Source organism: Macrobrachium rosenbergii, chromosome 57 (assembly GCF_040412425.1).
Source record: "Macrobrachium rosenbergii isolate ZJJX-2024 chromosome 57, ASM4041242v1, whole genome shotgun sequence".
Classification (NCBI taxonomy): domain Eukaryota; kingdom Metazoa; phylum Arthropoda; class Malacostraca; order Decapoda; family Palaemonidae; genus Macrobrachium; species Macrobrachium rosenbergii.
In genome coordinates, this window is record NC_089797.1 from 4,660,777 (window position 1) to 4,680,390 (window position 19,614).

The 19,614-nt window shown below is 36.8% G+C and overlaps 1 protein-coding gene across 3 annotated transcripts in view; it reads right to left on the reverse strand.

Moving 5' to 3' along the window:
- The window catches only part of LOC136837132 (uncharacterized), a 117,718-nt gene that overhangs the window by 49,999 nt on the left and 48,105 nt on the right, over positions 1-19,614 (reverse strand). Inside the window, exon 2 of one of the 3 annotated variants that reach the window (XM_067101744.1) lies at positions 14,841-15,004. The exons of 1 other annotated variant lie outside the window; for it this stretch is intronic. In XM_067101744.1, coding sequence (XP_066957845.1) covers positions 14,841-15,004 — 164 coding nt within the window. Of the gene's footprint in view, positions 1-3,604; positions 3,769-14,840; positions 15,005-19,614 lie in introns of all 3 variants that reach the window. One more of the 3 variants, XM_067101746.1, reaches the window with a different exon arrangement.

The following is a 19,614-nucleotide window of genomic DNA, read 5'->3' on the forward strand; positions in this document are numbered from 1 at the left end:
CCAACCATCTCTTATCCTCTTCCATTCCTAAAATTAAAATTACAGCCCCCCTCCCGAAAAATAAAAAAAACATCATAACCCACCCTTCATACGCACACACGACTGGCATAAAAAACAAAAGAAACAAAGTGCAAACAAAAGAAAACAAAAGCAAACAAAACGCACTTCTGGGGAAACAAAAGCTCGGAATCGCCTGAACAATCGGCGTTGGATTAATTTGATCAGACGGACGCAATCTCACCTTTTAGACTCTCCTGAATCAATGGCACTTTGCGACTAGGCTTGTCCCTGTCTCTATCCCCCTCCCCCCCTCTCCTGCAACTGGCTGGGAAGGGGGGGGCGGTGGTATGTTAGGACTACCAGCTACCCAGCTGTCTACACCAATGGTATTCACATTTTCGAAAAAAAAAGATAGGAAACCAGTTGTATATATTCATGGAATTTGCAACAGGAAAGTATTTCTGGAATTTGCGACTGGAAAGTGTTTCTGGAATTTGCAACTGGAAAGTGTTTCTGGAATTTGCAACTGGAAAGTATTACCGGAATTCGCAACTGGAAAGTGTTTCTGGATTTGCAACTGGAAAGTATTTCTAGAATTACTGGAAAGGAATTTGCAACTGGAAAGTGAATTTGCAATGTAAGGTTTTTTCTGGATTTGCAACTGGAAAGTGTTTCTGGAATTTGCAACTAGCATTCTGGAATTTGCATCTGGAAAGTATTTCTGGAATTTGCAAATGGAAAGTGTTCATGGAATTTGCAACTGGAAAGTATTTCTGGAATTTGCAACTGGAAAGTGTTTCTGGATTTGCAACCGGAAAGTATTTCTAGAATTCGCAACTCGAAGGTATTCCTGGAATTTGCAACTGGAAAGTATTTCTGGAATTTGCAACCGTAAGGTATTTCTGGATTTGCAACTGGAAAGTATTTCTGGAATTTGCAACTGGAAAGTATTTCTAGAATTTGCAACTGGAAATTATTTCTGGAAAATTCGCAGCTGGAAAGATGCAGAATCAGCTGACTTCATTAACAGAACGAATAAGACAGTCAGTTTTTTAATAATGATTCAGTTCCTTGCTGGTGGGAGAAAGACGACCAGGTGTCTACACTGGAGGAATTCCCTGGTTACAAGAGAAAGAAACCAGTTTTGTTTATTCCCTGGTTACAAAATAAAGAGACCAATTTTCTTAATTCCCTGGTTACAAGATAAAGAAACCAGTTTTTAAATTCCTGGCTACAAGAGAAAGAGGCTAGTTTTCTTAATTCCCTGGTTACAAGATAAAAAGACCAGTTGTTTTAATTCCCTGGTTACAAGAGAAAGAGAACAATTTTCTTAATTCCCTGATTACAAGATAAAGAGACCAATTTTTAAAATTCCCTGGTTACAAGAGAAAGAAACCAGTTTGCTTAGTTCCCTGGTTACAAGATAAGGAAACCATTTTTCTTAGTTCCCTGGTTACAAGATAAAGAAACCAGTTATCTTAATTTCCTGGTTACAAGAGAAAGAGACCAGTTTTTTATATTCCCTGGTTACAATATAAAGAGACCAGTTTTCTTAATTTCCTGGTTACAAGAGAAAGATACCAGTTTTGTTAATTCACAGGTTACAAGAGAAAGAAACCAGTTTTGTTGATTTCCTGGTTATAAGATAAAGAAACCAGTTTTCTTAGTTTCCTGGTTACAAGAGAAAGAGACCAGTTTTCTTAATTCCCTGGTTATAAAATAAGGAGGCTCAGTTTTGTTGATTCCCTGGTTACAAGATAAAGAAACCAGTTTTCTTAATACCCTGGTTACAACATAAAGAAACCAGTTTTCTTAGTTTCCTGGTTACAAGAGAAAGAGACCAGTTTTGTTAATTCACAGGTTACAAGGGAAAGGAACCAGTTTCGTTGATTCCCCGGTTACAAGATCATGAGCCCAGTTTTCTTAATTTCCTACAAGAGAAAAACCAGTTTGTTAAATCCTTGGTTACAAGAGAAACAAACCAGTTTTGTTCTTATTAGACAGAATCAGCTTCTGGTCAAAGAGAGAGAGATACTAGGTGCCTAGCCCAATGGAACTGCATGTTTAAAAGAGAAAGGAAACTAGCTGTCTACAGTGGCTCAGAATCTCTGTTGGAAAGAGAACGAGAGCCAGTGTCTGCAACAGTGAATTCGCTGCAGAGAGAGAGAGAGAGAGAGAGAGAGAGAGAGAGAGAGAGAGAGAGAGAGCATCTGTCTACCCTGATCATTTTCACAGCTTGACAAAGAATGACAGTTAGCTGCCTACAACAATGAGCTTCACTGTCTAAATGACAGAAGTTCAGCTGTCTACAGTGATAGCATTCACTGCTGGAAATATAAAGCTATCTGGTTGATTAGAATAAATTAAATAACTGATGGAATGATAAATTAGATCCACTGCTTGAGACCTTACAGACCTTACAGGCCTTACAGTTCGTTCGGGTTGCCCCAGGTCCCTCAGTGTGAGGCACCTTTGATGTCTACCAGAGAATTGCTAACGCATCTTCCGGTATATTTTGCATCTTCCAATCTTGGATGGTCTGAGACCTTACAGACCTTACAGACCTTACAATTCGTTCGGGTTGCCCCAGGTCCCTCAGTGTGTGTGTGAGAGAGAGAGAGAGAGAGAGAGAGAGAGAGAGAGAGAGAGAGAGAGAGAGAGAGAGAGAGAGAGAGAGAGAGAGAGAGAGAGAGCATCTGTCTACCCTGATCATTTTCACAGTTTGACAAAGAATGACAGTTAGCTGTCTACAACAATGAGCTTCACTGTCTAAATGACAGAAGTTCAGCTGTCTACAGTGATAGCATTCACTGCTGGAAATATAAAGCTATCTGGCTGATTAGAATAAATAAATTAAATAGCTGATGGAATGAAAAATTAGATCCACTGCTTGAGAGAGAGAGAGAGAGAGAGAGAGAGAGAGAGAGAGAGAGAGAGAGAGAGAGAGAGAGAGAGAATTGACAGTTCGAAACAGAAAGAGATAGTTGTCTGCGCAAGTGGAATTCAGTGATTGAGAGTGAAACATAACCAACTGTCTAGACAATTGGGATTCGCTGCTCGAATAAGACAGAGCGCTAGCTGTCTAAACTGATGAAATTATCTGCTTGCAAGATGAATAACTACAATATTGAAAACCGATAGAAGACACTCACACACACACACACACACACACACACACACACACACACACATATATTATATATATATATATATATATATATATATATATATATATATATATATATATATATATATATATATATATATTGTAACAACTGCATAACTTGACCATTCACGAATTATTTTCTTATACTACAACGAAGCACCTAAGTTTAACTCCTTTTCACAGATATGTCTAATCACATCACTATTTAACACGTACCTGACTACTTAGTTCAGCGTATAGATCACAGACTGGTGGAACAAGCCCGTTTAGCTCCTCCCTCGCCTAGGAATCGAATCCGGGTTCTAGCCGCCTGTACTATATATAAATATATTATATATTACCAGCTAGACTGATGAAAAGGTGATCTGATGAACTTGTTCACCCTAGACCTACACCAGCGCCACGCCAGAAGACGGTCTCTACAAAGTAAGTACTCACGTGACTCCTGACACACAACAGGTCGAAGATGGAACAGTGGTCGGAGATGCCACAGATGGAGAAAGAGCTGACGGAGGGCTGGAGCAGACACGCCACATGGTGCCGTCTCATGTAGGAGACGTGCTCCTTGAGAGTCTCTGCCATGTCTTCCAGCAGACACCCTGCTGCAGGAGGAGATGTTGAAAAGTGCCAGCCACTGTCTCGTTACACAAACGTCACAAACACTGGAAGCATTTTGGGACTTCGAGTGGGATATGGGTGGGTTTGACCAGGGACTGGGATTGCGATCTCTCCTCCTGAATCAGAGGTTGGCAACGATCTGCTTGTATTAATAGACAAAGGCCTACTGTCGACAGAAGTAGGCCTAAAGGGAACTGGGGTGCTTGGTTATAATTATGAGGTCTGCTGGGGACAGAGAATAAGACCTGACTGGTACCTGAAGTTGGTCTACAAGGTCAAACAAAGGCTAAAGCTATGAATCATTCAAGCAAGGCAAAGAGATATCTGAAAACAAAACGTCATTAGACTCATCTGTTTATTGTCCTCTGCAGGTCCTGTGGAGGATGAAGGTAAAACAGTATTTGACGAAGGAAAATGATTAAGATTAATTGGGTCCTTGACGTTTAAGACATGCTCTGAAAAAAAAAGGCAATGTTTTCATACAATGATGGGTTTTGGGACCTTCTCCTGAAGAGGGCTTGAGGATTTGAGCTGCATGGCAATTCTTATCGTTACGGGTGGGAGGGTATCATCTAGCCTGTCGTTGAAGGGACTTAGTGCAGTTTAGAAAAATATCATGCAGCTTTGGGCTTAAAAGACAACAGAGATCTTCAATCTGGTTAACACAGACTCATGTCCCAAACAAAAGTCGTAGGTGGTGAGCCCTTAGGTCCTGTACAAGAAAAGTTTTGGTTTAATAGAGGAGGCAGAAATTGTGGACAGAGAAAACAAATCAGCATAGGAAATCTGCTCTGGATGACCTTCAGTTCACTGCTTCCATTTGTCTTGGCTTTGGAATTCATAAGAAAAATTAAAAAGATAGGCTGAGAGGAAGATGGTGTTTGTGTCAATACATTACTCAACAAGCAATAATCTTGCATTTGTCTGGAAGATGGTGTTTGTGTAAATACACTACTCAACAAGCAATAATCTTGCATTTGTACTGGTTTTTTTTTATCAGCTTATTAAGATTCTGAAGTGAGCAACACCTGAACTCAGTGACCCACACCTCCATACCTGGGGTTAACCTCCCACACCAGTTCCCAACCCACATGAGCAGGAAATGAGCAGAAATACCTATAACAAACCAGAAAGGTCAAGCAAGCAAAATATCAAGCAGAAACCTGATACAAAAATCCGACCAGGATATATATATATATATATATATATATATATATATATATATATATATATATATATATATATATATATAAATATATATATATATATAAATATATATATATATATATATATATATATATATATATATATATATATATATATATATATATATATATATTACTAAAAGGACCTCATTCAAACTGGATGGTATCTAATGGAGTATTTATTCAGAAAAGTTACAAGCTTTCTTGGACCAACAGTCCACATTATCAAGAAAGCTTGTAACTTTTTCTGAATAAATACTCCATTAGATACCATCCAGTTTGAATGAGGTCTTTTAGTAATTCTACTAATGCACAGAACAATTGTGTATGTGATAAAGTTAATATATATATATATATATATTATATATATATATATATATATATATATATATATATATACATATACATATATATATATATATATATATATATATATATATATATATATATATATATATATATATATATGTGTGTGTGTGTGTGTGTGTGTGTGTGTGTGTGCATAGTGTAAAACACCGTCACTACGACACCAAAAATAACAGACAAATCATAACCCCTTATAAAAAAATTTAATTAAAAAGTTGTTTGTACTATCACACTGACACGGAGAAATCATAACGGCCAATAAAGATCGTTAAACCAGAACCGCATTTCAGATAAATCACTCTGGAAAAAATCTGCAGGAAACTACGCCCACCAAGAACTCCATCTAACTGCATCAATATATCAAAATTCGTAGAGAGAGAGAGAGAGAGAGAGAGAGAGAGAGAGAGAGAGAGAGAGAGAGAGGGGGGGGGACTTTCTTTTTCAATTACACGGAAGCCGTGCCGTGCCGGAATCGGTTCTCAATAATCCCGGCTAGGGGCTCTGAGCGAAGCCTTTAAATTACATTCGCATGCTCACCTTTCAAAGGTTACTCCCGACGAAATTCTCTCTTAGGTCTAAATGATCTTAAAGAGGATAGACTCTCCAAAGGGGCAACAGCCAATCAGGGCCATTTCCTGACAGCTACGCTGCTGCGCCGCTGAAGACAGTTTTGTCATACGTCTAGGTATGGGATATGGGTCTAGGCAGGTTTAAATGTTCTTGGGTTTGTCTTGAGTAGGTTCAATTATTTAGCTGTCAGCGGACTGTTCAGATAATTTTCTTTTTTAGCATTTTACCAACACGAACATTATGATTCTGTTCACCATTAAGTAAAATTTACTTTTAAAATCGTACCAGACTGAAGTAAAAAATATTGGGGCGAGTGCTGGCGTCACTTTTGTTTAGCTCTACACCAGGTATGCTCAGCTAGGCTCAGTCCAAACTTGCGTTCATCTGAACATTTCATCAGGTTCTCCAACATCTACTGTAATTTGAAAAGATGTGGTAACGGGGATGTTAAATAATATAAAAATATATAACTAAGTCTCTGTAAGTCGTCTGAACAATTAGGTACGATGTGAAGAGTTTGAATGATGTTTGCAGTCGTAGTACTAACTTTTCTGATAAACATAAGCAATACTTGTTATATGTTACCACAATTCTATTAATATCCAGAAATATTGGTATCTCCCGTGACCATAAAATAAAAAAAAGTTGTTTTGTTAGATTACGTTGGCCTTGTCCCAGTAAGGGCTCTTTTTGTACGAATAGCAGTAAAAATTAGCCTACTGAGTAAGATTATCGCAGCCAGCGCCAGTGCTACTGAACACTGCAATATCTTTCCGTCTTTCCCCCAACCCTTTTTTTTTTTTATCTGGAACCCTTTAACACTCCATGCCACTCGATAACACTGTGTGATCTTAACGAGCCACTTTCCAGAAGAACTAGCGAGGCTCGTTAGGCGCTCCTCCATAATTACCTCGGCTTCGGAAACAAACAGGGTCGTACAATAACGGAATGATGAAAGTTTTCGTCATTAACCCGCCTCGGTGGCTCACAATTTGTTTTTCGGGGCCACAGGGGAGCCGGTGCCATTAATCGCCCGGTGATCTGGTACAAAAGAACAGAAAACAAACAAAATATGATACGAATAAATAGGTCTTATCAAAAGACAACAATAAAGGAGGATTCTTCCTACTTTTCTGTTCTCTTTCGCTACATCTGTAGCGTTATAGACCCATAGTCGAAGTTCAAGAGTTTTTGTGCTCTCTCTCTCTCTCTCTCTCTCTCTCTCTCTCTCTCTCTCTCTCTCTCTCTCTGTCCTTCCGTAGGTTTCGCCCAAAAGGATTTGTTGTTAACTGATTAAAGAAATGTAAAAAATGGGAAAAGGCAGACTTAGAGAAGTATCTTAAGGTCTTGAAGGGACTATACGAAGCCTGGTGTGGACCACTCGATTGGGACATTTCCCAGAACAGAAAGCCCACATCTGAAGAGAGAGAGAGAGAGAGAGAGAGAGAGAGAGAGAGAGAGAGAGAGAGAAGAGAAGAGAGAGAGAGAAAATTAGGGGTAAACAACTCAACCAAGAGAAAATTAGAATGAAAGATCAAATAACAAATATGATGAATAAGAAGTAAGCAATCTGCTGAATAACTGAATATTATTATTATTATTATTATTATTATTATTATTATTATTATTATTATTATTATTCAGAAGAAGAACCCTATTCACATGGAACAAGCCCACCATAGGCCAATGCCTTGAAATTCAAGCTTCCAAAGAATATCAAGGTGTTCACTTGAAAGAAGCAACAGAAGGTAATAGGAAATACAGAATAACAGAGGAGAAACATCACAAAACGGAGGAGCAATTGCAAGGACGAAGGATAATAATAATACACAAGAGAAAACACTAGACACATGAGAGAAATTACGGAGATAACTAACAAGGGTCGCTCGCGAACTCATTCCACAAACCCCGTTCGTAGAGGGGAACTGAAGAGCATAAGTAAGGATAAGTAGCGAGGGGAAGAAGAAGAAGAAGAAGAAGAAGAAGAAGAAGAAGAAGAGGAGGAGGAGGAGGAGGAGGAGGAGGAGGAGGAGGAGGAGGAGGAGGAGGAGGAGGAGGAGGAGAAGAAGAAGAAGAAGAAGAAGAAGAAGAAGAAGAAGAAGAAGAAGAAGAAGAAGAAGAGAAGAAGATGAAGAAGAAGCAGAAGAAGAAGAAAGAAGAAAGAAGAAGAAGAAGAAGAAGAAGAAGAAGAAGAAGAAGAAGAAGAAGGAAGAGAAGAAGAAGATGAAGAAGAAGGAAAGGAGGAAGAAGAAAAAGAAGAAGCAGAAGAAGAAGAAAGAAGAAAGAAGAGAAGAAGAAGAAGAAGAAGAAGAAGAAGAAGAAGAGAACGATAATTAATGGCAAGAGGGGTTGCTTAGCAGCCAGCTGGGTCTTGCAATAACAGCACATAACAGCCATAACTGCAATAACAGCAGTGTCAGTGCTGTTTCAGATGACTAATTGGTGCGATGGTCACTAAAATTTCTCCTTCAGCTTCTGAGGATTTATTATTATTATTATTATTATTATTATTATTATTATTATTATTATTATTATAATTATTATTATTATAATTATTATTATTATTATTATCATTATTATTATACTGTCAATGTTTAATCAGGATATTTGTTCATTTAGAATAACTAAAAAAAAATATGAATAAATATGTACCCTTCGATAAGGTGTCAAAACAACGCGTTAAAATTCCGGAACTTTACCCACCACAATCGACTAACAACCAGGTACACAACTCACCGCTTACGTAAGCAGAAGCACAAAGGCTGTACGAAACAATACGAAAGATTTCAGTGTTATAAGATATACAAAATTTTTTTAAAAAGATTATGAGAGACAATATCAATCAACTGCTGGATAACAGATTACAGAAACCACAGTTATCTGTTACGACAGAATAGATGACTCAATGTGTTCCCACTGAAGCCACCGAATGGAATGGAATATAAAATTTAGGCCAAAGGCCAAGCGCTGGGACCTACGAGGTCACTCGGTTCTGGAAGGAAACTCAGAGAAAGGAAGGTTTGAAAGGTGTAACAGGAGGAAAACCTCGCAGTTGCAATATGACACAATTGTTAGGAGAGGGTTGAGGAAAGTAAAGTGGATGAAAGAGAATATGAAAGGAGGTACAGTAAAACGAACGAGAGGGGTTGCAGGTAAGGGCCGAAGGAACGCTGCAGAGAACCTTAAGTAATGCTTGCAGTGCACCGCGTGAGGTGCACTGTCGGTACTACCCCTATGGGAGAAGCCACTGAAAGCCAGTCATTCTGCAGGTACTGAAATTTCAGTTACCTGTCAGAAAAAAAAAAATGTCCAGTCAATTATACCCAAACCAAAAATAAATAAATAAATAAATAAATAAATAAATAATAGCAGTTACACTGAAACCAAACTCCCCTGCTAAACAGATAATGAAAAGCAAGAATTTATTACAGTAGTATCCAAAAGGACCCGTGACGGAAGTCCGGTTATTGAATGTGGTTTTCCCCGTCTCCTGAAATAATGATGAGAGGCCTTGCCAGATGCTTTGAGCGCGTGTCTGCAGATTAAAGGAGACTTTTTCTTCTTCTTCTTCTTCTTCTAAGGACGAGATAAAAAGCGAGAAATTGGATAGGAATTACCGGTGGTAATTGATTTTTTTTTATCAAAAAGTTCAAGCGAAGATTCAGTGCATTACTACCCTCAAGCAAATCACCTTGCATTTTATAATTTACTGAGATTTTCATCTAGTTATTCATTAATTCGTTAATTTATTTGTTCTTTTTTAATAAATGATCTCTTCTTTCTGTATTTCCCATTATCTTCTGTGACTTCTTTCAAATGAACACTGTAATATTCTTTGGAAGCTTGAATTTCAAGTCAATGGTCCGTGTGGCTTGTTTCATATTGTTACCATTATTATTCAGAAGATGAACCCCTTCCATAGGAATTGAGCTCATCTGGACAACAATAATAAATGACAGAAGGCGTGTGAAAGGGTTACATTTGCTAACGATTACAAGATAGAAGAAACTGAAGAGGGATTATAAGAAGTAAGTGATTTACAGAGAGAAAATAATGCATGGAACCAATCTTTTATTCCGGCCTCCTTCCTGTGTTGCGCGCGTTCTCTCTCTCTCTCTCTCTCTCTCTCTCTCTCTCTCTCTCTCTCTCTCTCTCTCTCTCTCTTTTATTTATCCCCACCAGAGACTGATGTGTTTGGAAAATTAAACCGACTTTTTGAGATTTCACAAAATATACTGCCCTTTCAAATTCCTTATCGTTTCAGTTCAGTCTCTGTAAGTGGGTTACTGCCTTCAGTGCACCTCACGGAGTGCGCTGTAGGCATTACTAAAGGCCCCTAGCTGTGCCCACTTGTTAGCCTTTTATTTTACCTCTATTCACGCTTCCTTTCTTCAATTTTGCTGTCCAACCGCTCCAACACCTCTTTTCATTGTCTTAAGTAGTGAATGGCCGAAAGTGCCGTAGTGCTTGACTTGACAGCTTAAATTTCATGAGTCAAGTCAAAGTTCAGTCGCCTTTCTCAGTGAAATACCAAATTAGCCTTGGAATTTCCTAAGACTCATTTCTTTTTCAAAATAACCCATTAGCATTCCCAAAATTGTATCATTAACTTTTCAAAATACCTTTTCTATATTCCTAAAATATTCTCATCAATTTTTCAACATGGCCTCACTGAATTCCCAAATTGACCTCACTGAATTCCCAAAATGACCTCACAGAATTCCCAAAATAAACTCACTGAATTCCCAAAGTGACCTCACTGAATTCCCAAAATGACCTCACTGAATTCCCAAAAATAACCTCACATAATTCCCAAAATGACCTCACTGAATTCCCAAAATGACCTCACTGAATTCCCAAAGTGAACTCACTGAATTCCCACAAATAACATCACTTAATTGCCAAAATAACCTCACTTAATTCCCAAAATGACCTCACTGAATTCCCAAAATGACCCCACTGAATTCCCAAAATGACCCCACTGAATTCCCAAAATGACACTGAATTCCCCAAAATGCTGTTGGAAGGCAGACAGGAGAGACCGTCCACACAATTCTAGTAACAGACAGACAGACACACAAACAGACAGTATGACAATATACCCGAGTTTAACGGAACAGAAAGACCACCAAATTTATCCTTCAGGCTAAACCAAGAGATAAACCATCACTCCATATTTGATATTCTTCAAAATCGTTCGAAAAATGGAGGAATGCTTTCCTTTCACACAAATAAAAGAGAATAAATAAAAAATAAGGCTTGGAATTTCTTTTTTCCCCACAAGCTGCAGTGAAAGCGGTTTATACGACATTTTTTTATATTCATAAAATTATGTTCAAGTCCGTTAAATATTCCGAATGATTTTTTCATGGCGGACGCCTGTCAGGTGAGGAATGTCTGCATTGATATTTTTTGATGGAGGCTTTCGAATTTATTTTCCTTGGCGACTTGAAGACTGATTACATAGACAAATATAACTATAATATATATATATATATATATATATATATATATATATATATATATATATATATATATATATATATATTTCTTTAGCTCAAAGCGTATAACAAGAGAGAATTTTCGTTAGAGATAATATAACCGATTTTATTCAAAAAGCCCCAATACTTTCTTACAAATTATAATAAAACCATAATCTGACCCCTCAAAAAATATGGATAAAGAAAATATTTTAATATCTGAGCCAAGTCAAGAGAAGCAGGGAGAAATAAAAATAATAATAAAAATCCACGAAAAATAATTGAAAAAAATCTAGATGACAGGTCATCAAATTAATGTCCATTTCTCAGAGAGAAATTTCCACCATACTGAAATCAGTTTCTGTGTCGTTGCTTTGTGGAATGGAACGGAATGTAAACTGAGACCAAACGCCAAGTACTGGGACCCACGAGGTCATTCAGCGCTGAAAGGGAAACTTGAGAGGCAGTGCAAAAGAACCTTAACTAATGCCTACAGTGCATCACGTGAGGTGGACTGAGGGTACTAACCCCTCACGGGAAAGCAGAGAGAATGATAAAACTCAATATAAAAAAAAAGTAAGATTGAGCCATAGAAAACAATAAAAAGATGCGCCGAAGTTTCTTCGGCGCAATCGAGTTTCCTGTACAGCGTAAAATCAAGGCCACCGAAAGTCGATCTATCTTTCGGCGGCCTCGGTATAATGCCGTATGACCCGCGTTCCATGAAACTTTAACATCGGCTGGGTGGTGGCCTATCCTATATAGTTGCCAGAAGCACGATTATGGGTAACTTTAACTTTAAATCAAATAAAAACTACTGAGGCTAGAGGGCTGCAATTTGGTATGTTTGATGATTGGAGGGTGGATGATCAACATACCAATTTGCAGCCCTCTAGCCTCCGTAGTTTTTAAGGTCGGAGGGCGGACAGAAAAAGTGCGGACAGAATAAAGTGAGGACGGACAGACAAAGCCGCACAATAGTCTTCTTTTAGAGAAAACTGAAAACTTGGATCGAACTCTGCGTATAGAGAAAGAACAGGGTCGAATGCAAAACAAACCTTGGGAGAGACCGCCCCCCCTCCCTTAAATCGACAAATTTTCTTACACTGGGGTGACAAATTCGTTTGGGAAACGGCTGCTGGAGGGGTGACAAATTCTCACCCCTCGGATAAGTTGGCCTTTAGCTTTTATCTTGAAAGGAAATTTGAAATAGGGGTGAACTAATATAAGCAATGCAATGTTTCGCTGATGCATATTGCATTGTCCGGCTTCGGTAGAAAACTGTCAAAATGCTTTTCATCCAAGGCGTAACCCTCCATCATCCTTAGGGTGAAATCAATTATCAGATTTTCGCCGTTGGGCTCTCTCTCTCTCTCTCTCTCTCTCTCTCTCTCTCTCTCTCTCTCTCTCTCTCTCTCTCTCTCTCGTAAAAGGGCCCCTACATCAAAAAGAATGAAGTTCCCCACTCTCTCTCTCTCTCTCTCTCTCTCTCTCTCTCTCTCTCTCTCTCTCTAAAAGGACCCCTACAATTAAAGGAATGAAGTTCCCTCTCTCTCTCTCTCTCTCTCTCTCTCTCTCTCTCTCTCTCTCTCTCTCTCTCTCTCTCTCTCTCTCTCTGTCGTAAAAGGACCCCTACATCAAAAGGAATGAAGTTCCCACTCCCACTCTCTCTCTCTCTCTCTCTCCCCTCTCTCTCTCTGTCGTAAAAGGACCCCTACAACAAAAAGGAATGAAGTTCCCCACTCCCTCTCTCTCTCTCTCTCTCTCTGTCAAAAGGACCCTACATCAAAAAGGAATGAAGTTCCCCCTCCCACTCACTCTCTCTCTCTCTCTCTCTCTCTCTCTCTCTCTCTCTCTCTCTCTCTCTGTCGTAAAAGGACCCCTACATCAAAAGGAATGAAGTTCCCCACTCCCACTCTCTCTCTCTCTCACTCTCTCTCTCTCTCTCTCTCTCTGTCTCTCTCTCTCTCCCGTACACACATTATCATGAAGTGTAATGTTAGTCCACTAAATACTAGCTGATGAACGTGAATGCTCATTCAGTGTTGCGCTATAACCATCCATATAATGCTGCTTACGAGCTACCATCACTTATTGTAACGGTTATGGGACGGTGTGTTCATTTTCCTGCATAAAAATTTCGCTTGGACTGCCAAAAAAAAAAAAAAAAAAAAAAAAAAAAAAAAAAAAAAAAAAACTGAGAATTTTATTTCATTTACCGTATTGATTTTTTTTTTCAGTACCGAAAAGAGTAGGTATTTCTAAGCGGATGAAAAAAAATTCTTATCCATTTCTTAAAGAAACACGTAAAACATGCGCCGAAGGTTCTTCGGCGCAATCGAGTTTTCTGTACAGCCGCTACAGCGTATAATCAAGGCCACCGAAACAGATCTATCTGTTGGTGGTCTCGGTATAATGCTGTAAGAGCCGCGGTCCATGAAACTTTAACCTGGGCCCGATAGTGCCTATCCTATATCGTTGCCAGCAACACAATTATGACTAACTTTAACCTTAAATAAAATAAAAACTACTGAGTCTAGAGGGCTGCAATTTGGTATGTTTGATTATAGGAAGGTGGATCATCAACATGCCAATTTGAAGCCCTCTAGCCTCAGTAGTTTTTAAGATCTGACGGCGGACAGAAAAAGTGCGGACAGAATAAAGTGCGGACGGACAAACAAAGCCGGCACAATAGCTTTCTTTTGCGGAAAACTAAAGCTGATTAATTTCATCCTAAAAACCAATCATTATAGAGTAATCATACTAAACATTCAGGCATTTTGTTCGTAATAAAAAAAAAATAAATCAAATAAATGACAAACGGTAACAACTTCGATACATGACTGGCTCCTCGATCAGTAAAACGAAGAAACGTTGAGTCTGGTAAGTGCGTGGAATGGTGACCACTGACGTTTGTAAAGGCTCCCTTGACCATCACTGAAACATGCTGCAGACCGATATTATGTTATATCTATACATATTTTATAATATATATATTATATATACAGTATATATACTATATAATATTCTATATTATATATATACATATATATATATATTGTATATATGCATACATAATATATATATATATATATATATAATATATATATATATATATAGAATATATACATATATATAATATATAGAATATATATATATATATATATATATATATATATATATATATATATATATATATATATATATATATATATATATATATATATACAGGGGGTGCAAACAAAACATTCAATTCTAAACCCATTTTAAGTGTAAGAGACAGTGAGTGGAACATCACCATAATGCGTCTCGAAACAAGATCGACTCGATTTGCGTATCATGGCGTCACAATGACGATGGTCAGGCAGGAGGGGTGGGAGACAGGTGAGGAGACAGGTGGAGGGGGGGGAGGGGGGGATCAATCACCGCGAATACCTTGCAACGGTCCTGTATGAACTGGCAGCATATGGCTGGCATGGCGGACATCTTGAATTCTTCCAAGTGGGATTGGATCAGCATGTGGTAGTGGGTCTTCCGAGGGTGTCTGCATCTCTGATCGTGTTGGAAGATGAGCAGCAGCTCCGTCAGGATGCTGCTCGCTGCAGGGAAAACCAGGGGTGGAGATTATTGGAAAGGGGCAGTTAAAATTTTGGGAGTTCCACGATGGCGGAAGTGTGTCGGGGAGTTCCAAGATGGCGGATGTTTTGGGGAGTGCCAGTTTGGTGGAATTGTTGGGTGTTCCAAGATGGCAGAAGTTTGGTGAGTGCCAAAATGGTGGAAGTTTTGGGAGTGCCAAGATGGCAGAAGTTTTGGTGAGTGCCAAAATGGTGGAAGTGTGTTGGGGAGTTACAAGATGCAGAAGTTTTGGGGAGTTCCAAGATGGCAGAGGTTTTGGGGAGTGCCAAGATGGCGGAGGTGTGTTGTGGAGTTCCAAGATGGCAGAAGTTTTGGGGGTGCCAAGATTGCAGAAGTTTTGGGGAGTACCAAGATGGCGAAAGTTTTGGGAGTTCCAAGATGGTGGCAGTTTTGGAGAGTTGCAAGACGGCAGAGGTTTTGGGTGTTCCAAGATGGCGGAAGTTTTGGGGAGTTCCAAGATGGGCAGAAGTTTTGAGAGTTCCGAGACAACAGAAGTTTGGGCAAATGGCAAAAGGTGATTCGGAGTTATCAGATAAAATGTTGGGTATTCCAATATGGCAGAAATTTTAGGAGTTCCAAGATGGCAGAAGTTTTGACAAATGAAAAAAAAGTGATGTGGATTTATGGGACAAAAATATGGGAATTCCAAAATTATGGAAGTTTGGGCAAATGGTAAACATGTGGAAGAGTTTTTGGAGATCAAATTTTGGGCATTCCATGATGGCAGAGGTTGAGGCAATTGGCAAAGAGTGATTTGGAATTACAGGACATGAAAATTTTAGGAATTCCAAAATAGAGAAAGTCGCAACAAAAAAGCAGAAAGTAAAGCAGAATTAGGACCAAAAAATTTGGGAGTTCCAAAATGGTGGAAATTTTTGGACAAAGAGTGAAGGGTGAGGAATAATTGGTGAGATGAAATGAGGTGTTCCAAAGAGATGGAAATTGTATGTAGATCAAGGGTGAAGGTGTAATATGGAGTTCCAACATGGCGGACGCTTGGACAAACATGAGGAAGTGATGTTGGATTTGAAAAGATGATATTTAGGAGTTCCAAGATGGAGGAAGTTTTGGTACACAGGAGAGGCGGGATTGTATTAGTTAAAATTACAAAATCAAAGATGGCAACGCGAGAAGATAAGTATTTATCAAATTTAATTATCGATATTGCAAACAGATCAAATCAACATTGCAAATATTGATCAAATGATTTACGACCGATAATTCATTATTATTATTAAGCGATTTCATCATGAAAAATTTTTAAGTTGGATGATGACAAAATTTATAATTGAAAATTTCAATTTAAAAAATGCCCTGAACCAGCATAAAATTAAGAAAAGATTAAACACGAGAAAAATATAAATTTCAAACGCACGAACGAACAAACGCCATGAAAATCGCAATATAAAATAAAGTTGATGAAATCAAGAAATTTACATACATACATACATATATATATATATATATATATATATATATATATATATATATATATATATATATATATATATATATATATATATATATATATATATATATATAAAATGTTTGTGTCAGGAGCAAACGCCATGAGATAGTTTGAGTACGATTAGCAAAGCAAATGTTGATTTTGTCGAGACGCCGCCGACAGGCGAAAAGTTTTGGGGCGGATTCGGACCGTTAAACAGATAAGGATTTTGGGGGCCAATGTTGTTTTTTAATATTTATATTAAAAAAATTTTAACAATAATGACGTGACATCATTAAGACATTGAAATATAAAACAATAATGACGTGATATCATTAAGGAGTTGAAATATGGAAATACAACGATAATTACGTTATATTAAGAAATTGAAATATTATAAAACAATAATTACGTGATATCATTAAGAAATTGAAATATTATAAAACAATAATTACGTGATATCATTAAGAAATTGAAATATAAAACAATGCTTACATGATATCATTAAGAAATTGAAATATGGATATAAAACAATAATTACGTGATATTAAGAAATTTAAATATTGAAATAAAACAATAATTACGTGATATCATAAAGAAATTGAAATATTGAAACAAAACAATAACGACGTGATATCATTAAGAAATTGAAATATTGAAACAAAACAATAATTACGTGATATCACAAAGAAATTGAAATATTGAAACAAAACAATAATTACATGATATCGTAAAGAAATTGAAATATTGAAATGAAATAACGATTTATGGTTATAGGCAGATGATGATGTTTTCACGCGTACAAATTTATTTATGTTTATACATTGGAAGGTTTAAAAAAGATGTTTCCAGGAATATGTATGTACGCATATCATACAACGATGTTTAAACACGGAGGATCAAGGATATATATAAAATAAATTTGTTTTATATACGTAAATACAATTTAAGGTCAAATTTGTTTAATGGCATACACGTTGAAAAAAACAGGAATATAAAAATGAATCAAAGATAGTTGTTTTGAAGGTTGTAAACGATTTGTAGTTTTAGCATATATTCAGAGAGGATTGAAAACGTTTTAAAAAATGAATAAAATGGTAAAAGCGAAATAAATGAAGATAAAAAGCGTAACAAACGTTTTAATGGACGTGAAAGGGTTGATTAGAAATGAGTATGTATTCAGTTCAGTGAGTGTAAATATATATTATATTATAAAAGTGTACGTATTCAGTTCGGAGGTTGTAAATATATTATAAAAGTGTATGTATTCAGTTCAGTGAGTGTGAATATATATTATTCGTGTATTCAGTTCAGTGAGTGTAAATACATTATAAAAGCGTATACATTCATTTCATCAGTGTAAATATATTATAGAAGTGAATGTATTCAGTTCAGTAAATGCAAATACATTATAAAAGTTTATGTATTCAGTTCAGAGAATGTAAATATATTATGAAAGAAACATTTATGAATTTGACGGGATACAAAATGAAATTCCACCGTGACAGATATTTCGTGACAGTTTAGAAAGAAGGGGGCAGTTGGGGCAAATAGAGGAGGGGGAGGAAGAAAGGAGGGGGAATTGGGATGGAGAAGGGATAGAAGGGAGAGAAAAAAGGAAATTAGAATTAGCAAGTTGAATAAACCAATCTCAAGAACACTTATATTTAATCGTATTGCACGAAGTCTGGTTCCTGTCATCTGCTGAAATGGAAGGAGAGGAAATTATTTTTAAATTCCTTCTTTTATTACCTGGAAAGAAAAAAAAGACGAAGAGATCAAACAAAAAAGAGAATAAGGGAATGGAATTAGCAACTGAAAGACTGAATAGTTTCGTGAACGAGGCTACAATGGAAAAAATTTATTCCAGAGTCAACCTTCTTTTAGTTACGATATCGTCTTCCTTCAAAGATCTGAAATAAAAAATGAGAGAGAGAGAGAGAGAGAGAGAGAGAGAGAGAGAGAGAGAGAGAGAGAGAGAGAGAGAGAGAGAGAGAGAGAGAGAGAGAGACTGAATACTTCACAAATTAATGAAGAGAGAGGGAAGGGTACATACAATATTAGCAACTAGAAGAAATACATAAAAAACTGAGCATCTAAATAATTACGTGAAATGAAGACACTGATAACAATATTCAAACCAACACCTGCCTTTTTCTCACCTGGAAACAAACAAAGAGAGAGAGAGAGAGAGAGAGAGAGAGAGAGAGAGAGAGAGAGAGAGAGAGAGAGAGAGAGAGAGAGAATAAAATTAGAAAGACGCAACAAGCTGCTTCGGTATAAGTGCGGCTTCATTCACCTGAGAAATAAAAAATGATTCTGAATGATTGATCACCAATTTCCGGATCTAGGACGCAGCATCCAGGTGGGACTCTCGAGTCCTGGAAGAATTGAGGTCAATCCAGGATGCAGGAATGATACTAATGATAGAACACATTTAAACTGATCTCTCTTCCGTTTAATTTATTGGTTATGATGATAAAAGGAATGATGGAAGTATCAAATATGCAGTTATTCGCGAGTTTCTCTCCATTTCTAAAGGTTTAACTTTATTATGAATGTATATACCCTGATATATCCTGATGATTCTCTCTCTCTATATATATATATATACATATATATATATATATATATATATATATATATATATATATATATATATAAACATAAACAAATATTTTAACAGACGATCCCGTTGTAATACTATTTCATATGTACTCTCTCTCTCTCTATATATCTCTCTATATATATATATATAAACAAATATTTTAACATATATATCACGTTGTAATACTATTTATATATATATATATATATATATATATATCTATTTATATATATATATATATATATATACACATATATATATATATATATATATATATATATATATATATATATATATATATTACCCTTGTAATTGTGTTCCTTTTTAGCTTTATTTTTCGAATGATTCTCCAACTTCTGATCCTAACTATCAAATACACAAAAAGCTAGCTTTATTATTATTATTATTATTATTATTATTATTATTATTATTATTATTATTATTATTATTTTATCTATGTAATATACTTTCTTTGAACCTAGGTTCATTAAAAATTATTGATGCCTCAGCAGCATTCA